Genomic DNA, 9512 nt, shown 5'->3' with positions numbered 1-9512 from the left:
CCTAATATCCGTTCTTGTATTGAGCATAATAGGTCTATGATCAGATTTAATACGCGGCAAATGGGAGACTAAATACTACGGAAAAGCTGACACCTAAGCATCATTAGCTAAAGCCCAATCAAGTCTAACTAGCGTTCCACCTCTTTGCCAAGTGTAGGAAGGCCCATTGTATCCCAAGTCCTATAAATTACACGAATCAACAAAATTACCAAAAATATTACATCTCTTACCAGAGGAACAAGTGCTTTTTTATCCCAAAGTAATTTACGTTTCCTTTAGTCAAGGCTGCCATAAACAAAAGAAATACAAAAGGAATTAATAGGAAAAAGTCCATTAACACTAAGGAGAATGAATTGGGGATGATTTTGAAGAATTTGTATCCAAACAGCATCCTTCCATCCCACCCAAATACCACATGAAAATCCAATAGCTTCAATAAAATGAGAAAAATTAAAACCCAATTTTTCAATAAGGCAATTTTATTTTTTACTCTTTACTCTCGGTTCTATCAAGCAAACAATATCTAGACAATAATTCACATGGTACTCCCAAAAAACTCGAATAAAATTCCTGTTGGCACATCCTTGACAATTCTATGTAAAAATTTTCAGATTTGAATCCATAAATAAATTATAAAATTAAAGTAAAATAAAAATAGACAATTTAAAATCAACAAAATAAAACACTCCCAGTCTTACTGCCCAGGAGTAACCATTCTGGCCTGATGATCCTCGACGATGGAGGGACCTTCTTCAGCATTTTCCGCAACAAGGTGCGTCTAAAGGCTCTCTGCTAGTTGAGCCATTGATTCTTTTATTCAAACCTTAGGACCACCAATGGGTTTAAACCGACTACTACGACCATGGGAGATTTTATTTAATTTTTTTGCAATACGTCCAGTTCTGGTTTGAATTTCCCTTCCCCTAACTAAGGCTTCATTGTGCTCCAAAACCAGGTCTGTCTCCCTCGTAGCTGGAAGGGCAGTGTTTGCTTTCTTTCCCTATTGAAAAGTTACAGCCGTGTGCCTATCGGGATCCAGGTTTCCAACCCCCACCGCCACCACTTCGTTCCATTGACCATCAAAGACTTGGTTCAGGGCTAAAGAGAAGTGAGGCCTATCACCACCGTTCCCGACGGAAGCTTCATTACACAGATCGGGTAAACCTTCTGCCGCTGCCGGACTACCAACACTGCTACCAGCAACAGATGCAATCTGCTGTCCTGAGCCCTTCCATAACTAGGCCATGACGGATTGGGCCCTACTTTCCAATCTAACACCAAGGCCCACATTATCAAAATAGTCTATTTTCTTTTCGCAGACCCCCCCGAACAGAGAAGAGGCCACAACACCACCTTTGCTTGACGGACCAGGTCCAATAAGCGATCCATTATTGCCCTTAAGAATGGAAATTGGGTCGACACTGTTGCTGAAGCCCAAAACATTAGAATTACTTTTCATCTTTGACCCATTAGCTATCTTACCGTTAGAATGTAATAAAAGTTTCCTTGTTTTGTTGATTTGCGTGACGGATTTCTTTCCTTTTGTTGCATTGCGAATCAGCCGAAACTTCCAATCCTCCAGAAATTAATTCTGGATTCAAATTAACATCAGACAAGGATCTGAAAAGGGATCCTTCCAAAATTTTCCCTGAATTCCAGCTTTCTTTTGCTCAAAATCCCTAACCTTCCTCCTTGATTTCCTTTCCACCAGCATCCAAGGCCTGTAATTCTCGCACTTCTCCTTATGGCCGTCCACTACCATACTATGGTTTTTCGGTGCCACCTCAGGTGGTGTCGGTTCCTTTTCCGCGTTGGTTTCAGAAACTCTAAAGGTACAATTCTCTTTCACATACCATACCTTCAACAGTGAAAGCAAACCGTAAGATGAAATTCATATTCCACTCTTTGTCGTCTACCATTGACTAAAATTTTGTATTAGAATTAAGTCACTCAAATCTTTATTAAAATAAAATATAGTGATAAAATAAATAAAAGTAAAATCTCTATAGAACTATACTTATTTTATTTTATTTTAGAATAAGGTTTTAAAACCTTATTAAACTCTATCTATTTATAATTGATTAGAATAGGGTGTTTCAATCTTACTACACTCCTATTAGAATATGATTTATAAGCCTATAACTAGGCATAGTCTACTCCTCCTGTAATTATTTAAATTCGATATAGTGAATTTTCTTTTTCTCTGTCCATAGTTTTTTTTCCAAAAGGATTTTCACGTATAAAAATCTATGTATTCTTTATTTTTATTTCTCTTTTCTTTATGATATATTGTCATTACCGACATTCTATTTTTACATTTGGGATACCAGTGGCTTATCCAAATTAACGTAAACGACCATTCGGGCAAAGTGACCTCTCATCATACTGTCTATGTGCAACTCTAATTTGGCCGCCTTCCCAACCATTTCCCCTATTTCAATCAAAATTTTACATTTATATAAATAGCCTGGCAAACCGGGAAGTCTGATCCAAGACATTACCACAATCGGGAAAGCCTGTCCATATTAAAGGACACCATCCAAGGCTGTACTATCAAGTATTGGCCGAAAATGACCTAAGGACCTTCAAAGAGAACCTTTTCATAGTCAAGCTTATTCTGAATTTGACCAAAAAAATATATGTTCTCAATATCCATCAAGCGAAAAGGTAATAAGGGTTTCCACGTGCTGTGAACTTTATTCTGCAAAATCGAGAAATCAATGTTACGACCTAGAAGTTTTAAAATCATTGTATTATCCATACCTCTAATGAGAATTTGGTGAATCCTATCAGAAAAGTTGATAGAAGGAACTCCATTAACAAAAGACTTATGTATGTCTCCTTCGAGGATGTCAAAGTCTTCCTTTTCCTTTGAGCCATTACAATCAGTCTTAGAAAGATGACCTACAAGCTTATCTCTCCAAGAGATTAGTTGTTTAGCGGTTGAATCTATCAACATATCGCTATTCGTAGTCTCATCTTTATCTTTGAATCAAACCTTTTTAAGGATCAACCCTTCCACAGATGAATCTTCATTAGCAGCGTTTTCATTGAGAGAAGACATTTTCTATCGTATGTTTTAACATCATACTTTATTATACTATTTTTATCCCTTATAAGAATGCTTGTAACGTAGTAAGTGATGATGGTTGCATTTGATGAATTTAATGAAAATATGCCACATAGTGACAGAAGAGAGATTAAATTCACTATTTTATGACGGTGCGGTTGTAAATTTTAAATAATCTTTTCATTTCTTGTGAATTTAGGTGTGCAAAATAGAATAAAATTTTAAAACTAATATTTTTTATTCAAATAGTTTTTTTTCATCCTCATCTTCAAAGTAGTTGGGGTATTTTGAAATATTAATTTTAATATCACATGTATTGCGTAAATTTACACATTTAATTTTTAATTACTTTTTAAATAACGTATTTTTAATTATTGCTATTTATTATTGATAATGATAATTTATTTTAGTTTTTAAATAATATTTAAATTTGAAACTATATAAGAAAGTAAATTATAATGTTAATTTGAAAAAAAAGTAACACAACACATAGCAATTATACTATTAGTTCATGATAAATAAGAAAAATATTTAAATTAAAATTATAAATATATTTAATAATAGTGATTAAAAACAATTGTTGAAATTTGAATTTATTTTTAAAACAAACCCACAAAACATTTTTACCTGCACCAAACAAATAGATAAAAAGAAATAGTTTTAAGAGCGCTTGTTTCACATAATATAAACTTATAGAAAAAATTCAAAATAATATCATACATCATCATTAATTAAAATAATTTTCAGTCACTCTCCTATGCCATTATTGTTCAAACACTCTTTGATTCCATTGTTATTCGAATATGATTCGATATTGCATATTCGAAGAACCTTGGCTTCAGTTATTCATTCTTTTTATAATTCTAACTTATTAATGCAAAAAAAAATCTCTATTTTTTACGTGTATTTTCTTAGATGTTACACGTTGAATATGTCTAATTACTTAATGTTATTTATAAAGCTAAACATAAATTTTAATTGGTATATAACTCCAATATTCATTAAGTGATAATTAATATGCTTAAATTTCTCTATAAGTAATAATTCTATTTTACATTAACAAACATAATTTTTAAAAATAAAATTAACACAACTTTTTTTAAAAAAATTTAATCATATTTTTCTTATATTTTAGGTTTAAAGTTCCATCAGTTGTAAATCCATTGATAAATTGATGTCCATAACTCCCTCAAATTTATCCTATAGTAACCCCTAAAGAATGAATTTCCATAACTCCCTAAGTTCATTATCTTGTAACCCTAAATCATTTATAGGGTACCTTATAGTTGGTCCTTAATACTTTGCAACTTATGGTACTTGAAGCCCTGTAAATAGAGGGCATGTACAAGCTTATAGTATCCTAAGTGAAGTTCTAATCATCCTTTCATTTCTTTATCTTTCTTTCTCTCTTAATCTTTGTATTATTCTCTTAGTTTATAATACGTTATCAGCACGATCTTGCTCAAAGTGATAGTTTCTTTTGTCGATGATCAAATTTATTCTCCATGATTTTCAAGATCTTAGACAGATGGTAAAAGATTTGATATCGGTCTACAATTGGAGTTTGATCTGCTTACTTCTTGATAAAATTATCAAGACGTAGCGTCAAACAAGAAAGTTGTTATTAAAAATTTCGTAGAGGAAAAAAAATTGAGATAAATTTACTTACCATATCACATGTTTGTATGTTACCTAGATTTTTGTTCATAAAAATATGTTTTTTCTTAATATATGTTATTTGATAATTGCTTGATGATTATATATGAATGATGATAAATTAATTTTAATTTATAAATTGATAGATTTGTAAATCACAATCCAAAATATTATCGATCACCTTTATTAATAAAGGCCTAAGATTCATCATAATATGTGACCTTGAATCCATTCTTAGTCATCATTAAACTAGTTGTTTTATGTGTTTATTTGACGGTTCCAATTTGAATATATATAATTTTTCTTAACTTTAGACATCATGTATTCTTGGACTTTAATATTTTTAAAAGTTCTCTTAATCAACAATGATTAAAATTATTATATATATTAATAAAATCAAGATTATTTCACATCAACCATGATTGTTTTAAGTCCATTTAAGGACAAACTTTGAGGAATGTCTTAATTGATTTTTGAGCTAATTCTATTGAAGAATTTCAAGTTTAATTACAACCAAAATTTTAATTCTTGAATAATCTTGGTTGACAACATTCACTTTTGCAGAGCTGTTGAGTGTATTTTATTTTATTCGTTTAGCAATCGTTTAGTGAGATGGCATGAACAATTGTAAGTGAAAAAGTTTTAGTGAACATGATATGTATGATTTTTGAAGTAAATTTTATGCATGTTTGTGATTATTTATGATTTTTTTGCTAGTTCTAGCATTATATCAGTTTGATATTTTAAATGTCATTTTATACATACATTTGATTTATGATAAACTCCATGCATGACTTGACTATTTATTTCTAGTTAATTGATGATGCAAAACTCTTGTGAAAAGGGTTTTAAAAGCATTCTGAATTGACATGCCTTCTTATGGCTAAACAAAATAACGAGTTATTCATTCTACTGAATCTACTCCATTCCTCGAATTAAATGTAGCAATACATAACAATTATTAAAATGGAACATATTGTCATATTGACAAATAGATAAGAAGAAGATGTATGATTTGAAATGTTGTTAAATGCTCATTCTTAGAATAGAATGATCAATGGTTTATACTAATTAATCATTCTTTGAAGTGGATGATATCTATATAATCTTATTGGTAAGAAATATGATATATGCTTACATTATTGTCTAAATTATTTTTACACATTCCTTGAAATGAATGTCTACAATAAATATAATAAATTTTATAATCACTTTTGATCATTAAATTCAATTTGGACATTTGAAGATTTTGGCATATTCCTAAAGTGAATATTGCATATAATTGTTTGCAAATTATATTTTTTATTGAGTTAATGACATTACAGACTTCACATTGATTTAGACATTTTCGAAGTAAATTTCATAATAATGCTTATATAAGGATACAAAGTAAAAGGAATGACAATAAATTATCAATTGTCACAATTTATATTGACATTATTAGTACAATTGAAAAGCATGTTATAGTAAACTAAAAGTTTCATGTTACAAATACATTTACTACTTAGCATGACCAGGTAGACCATCCTGGATCATATATGATGTGAAAATTAATTGAGAATTCATGTGAACATTCATTAAAGAACCAAAAGATTCTTTACTCTAAAGAATTCTTATGTGTTGCTTATTTTCAATGAAAATTAATTATTAGAAACTCACTAGCTAAAGTTGAGATTTGATGTCTTGCATTTCTAAAACGAATATAGGTTCATTCATCCAACATGTGGATGGTTTTGATATTATATAATTTTGGTAGATGCATCTACAAAATAATCACATATGTGTTATCAACTCGCAACTTTTCGTTCGCGAGATTGCTTGTTTAAATAATTAATTTTAGATTATACAATTAAGATAATTCATCTTGCTAATGCTAATGAGTTTATATCTCAGGCTTTTATTGATTACTGTTGTTGGTTTAACAAAGAACTAATTGAAGCATAGAAAAAAATATGAATGAAGGGATGATTTAATTTATTAGCAAAGCAGCCCTTATATACAAGTCCAAAGTAACAACCCCAACAAAAAATTCAAATTGCTACTCCTACTAATAAGCTAACAACTCCTACTCCTACAAACAAGCTAACAAATCTCCTAGTGTCATGGGTTGTGCATGGAAGCCTGCAACCATGACACATTCGTGTGATCCATCAAGTGGGAAGGAGGTCATTTGGCCCGACCGGACTGACCCATTGCTTAAAGAGATTGAAGGCCCATCTACAAGCTTGACACATATGGAAACATAATCTTCGAGGATATGCAATCGTAGATATGATATGTAATCTTAGAAGATATGATTTTGTAATATTAGAGATTTGATTTGTAGATACCTTTTGATCTTAGTCGTTGATGTACTTGATCTGTACCGTTGGATTTGGGGAGGCTCTACTACAAATAGAGGCCTCTCCCCTCATTGTAAATCACTTGAGTTTTGAATAGAAATAAGAATTCTTGAGAGTATTTACTCAAACTTCTCTCTCTTGTGTTCCTAATTTTCTTGTGGCTTGTTCTTATTTCGTTTTTCGTTCTTCGTTCATCTTTGTTTGGCTTTGAGTTGCTTTCGTTTGTGTTGGTTTTGAAAAAGGATTTCTGTTGAATCCTCATATTGTGGGAGTTAGGCATTTTTAAGAGCGAGAAACTGCCTAAGGTTGCACAAATTGTGAGGTGAAAATTCTAAGTCCGTGACACTAGGACTTAGTCAAATCTCCCTAGGACTTAGTCTTATTTTTTTTAAAAAAATAGTTGCATCCTTGAAACACTAACATTCTCCTCTAGACTCAAGTGCTGTAGACACCAAGTCTATTCCTAAGAAACTCAAATCGACTAACATGGAAAAACTTAGTAAAAATATCTGCCACCTGGTCCTCTGATCTGTAATAAACCAATTTTACTTGACTTGTTTTCTGTACCTCCCTCAGCATATAATAATTGACTTTAAAATGTTTTGTTCTTCCGTGAAATACAAGATTAAGTGAAATAGCTAGAGTAACTTGATTATCCACAAACACTTCTATAACCCCCTCTTGCTTCAAATGCAGATCATCCATTTGCTTCTTTAGCCACAAGGCTTTGTTCACAGCAGTTGTAGCTGCAATGAATTCAGCTTCCGCAGTTGATTGAGGCACAATCTCTTACTTTCTTGAACACCAAGAGAAACAACCTGAGCCAAACGTGAAGCAATAACCTGAAGTGTTTCTCATATCATCTAGTGATTCAGCCCAATCACTATCAGAAAAACCTTGTAGCTTGAACTTCTCAACTTTACTAAAATTGATTCCATATGCAAGTGTCCCATTCAAATATCTTAACACTCTCTTTGCAGCAATCATATGAATTTCACTTGTACAATGGATAAATATAGACAAAACACTTATAGTGTACACGATGTATGGCCTAGTGGATGTGAGGTACATAAGACACTCAACAAGACTCCTATACACCTTCTCATCTTTAGAATCTGCCCCATCCGTCTTTTGAAGTTTTTCTTTTTGATTCATTGGAGTGCTCACACTCTTGCACTCTTCCATATAGAACCTTTTCAAAATCTCCTTCATGTACTTCTTCTGGCAAATAAACACCTCATTTTGACTTTGCTTGATCTCCATTCCCAGAAAGTAATGCATCTCACCAAGATAAGTCATCTCAAATACCTCTATCATATCCTTCTTGAATACTTCAATTTGAGTTGCATCATTTCCTGTCACCAACATGTCGTCTACATAGAGAGATACAATGATTAGATTTGTACCTGACTTCTTTACATAGAGAGTGGATTCACTCAGGCTCTTTACAAAGCCTAAGTTCAACAAATCATCTATCTTGCTGTACCATGCTCTGGGAGCTTGTTTCAACCCATAGAGAGCCCTCTTTCACAAACAAACCTTACCTTCTTGACTTGGTGTGATGAAGCCCTCTGGTTGCTCAACATATATTTCTTCCTCCAATACTCCATTCAGGAATGCTGACTTCACATCCAACTAAAACACCTTCTAAGCTTGTTGAGTTGACATAGCCAAAAGCATCCTAATTGTGTCCATTCTTGCCATAGGAGCAAAAGTTTCAGAAAAATCAACTCCCCAAAGCTGTGCATATCCTTTCACCACCAACCTAGCCTTGTATTTATTCACTGAGCCATCAGGATTAAGTTTGGTCCTAAAAACCCACTTTACTCCAATCACCTTTCTATTTGCAGGCCTTTCAACTAGTTCCAATTTTTGGTTTTTCTCTATCATACCCAACTCTTCCTTCATTGCCTTTATCCAATCCTTATTATCTTTGGCTTCCTCATACCCGGCAGGTTCAATAATAGCTACGCTGCACCTTTGATAAACTTCACTCAATGATCTTATACCTCTAATTGGTGTATCATCCACCAATTTATTAGGATTAAGAGAGGACTCTTGTTTTCTTTCTTTTGCATTACTTGGCCAATCCCACTGCTTATCTTATAGGAACTGAACATCTTTACTCACAATCATCTTCCCTATCTGAGGTTGATAGATTTTATAGGCTTTTGACACCAAACTGTAACCAACAAATATTCCACGCTCAGATTTTTTTTTCCAACTTGTTCCTCTTAACCTGTGGAACATGATAGAAACATAAACAACCAAATACCTTCAAATTCTTCAGAGTTGGCTTCATTTCAAACCAAGCTTCATAGGGTGTTTTTTCTTCCAATACCCTTGTAGGCAATTTATTTAGAAAAAATACAGTTGTGTTAGCTGCCTCCGCCCAAAACTCTTTAGGTAGGGACTTTCCATGCAGCATGCACTTAGCCATTTCC

General features: G+C 32.6%; 1 protein-coding gene and 1 long non-coding RNA gene across 2 annotated transcripts; one reads left to right on the top strand and one right to left on the bottom strand.

Moving 5' to 3' along the window:
- Positions 1–495: 495 nt before the first annotated feature.
- LOC105793555 (uncharacterized) lies at positions 496–1518 on the top strand. The gene is made up of 2 exons (XR_001133472.2): positions 496–772; positions 956–1518. It is a non-coding gene; the product is annotated as an uncharacterized LOC105793555 (long non-coding RNA).
- Positions 1519–1597: 79 nt separating this feature from the next.
- LOC128042992 (uncharacterized mitochondrial protein AtMg00810-like) lies at positions 1598–8436 on the bottom strand. Its single transcript, XM_052634767.1, has 3 exons — positions 7911–8436; positions 7690–7814; positions 1598–1858 (listed from the first exon to the last, which is right to left on the bottom strand). Exons 1-3 carry the CDS (start codon positions 8434–8436, stop codon positions 1598–1600), a joined length of 912 nt encoding a protein of 303 aa, XP_052490727.1.
- Positions 8437–9512: the final 1076 nt, after the last annotated feature.

Source organism: Gossypium raimondii, chromosome 8 (genome assembly GCF_025698545.1).
Source record: "Gossypium raimondii isolate GPD5lz chromosome 8, ASM2569854v1, whole genome shotgun sequence".
In the NCBI taxonomy this organism is placed as follows: Eukaryota; Viridiplantae; Streptophyta; class Magnoliopsida; order Malvales; family Malvaceae; genus Gossypium; species Gossypium raimondii.
Note: the sequence above shows the minus strand (reverse complement) of the source record. Positions and strands in the feature narration are given on the sequence as shown.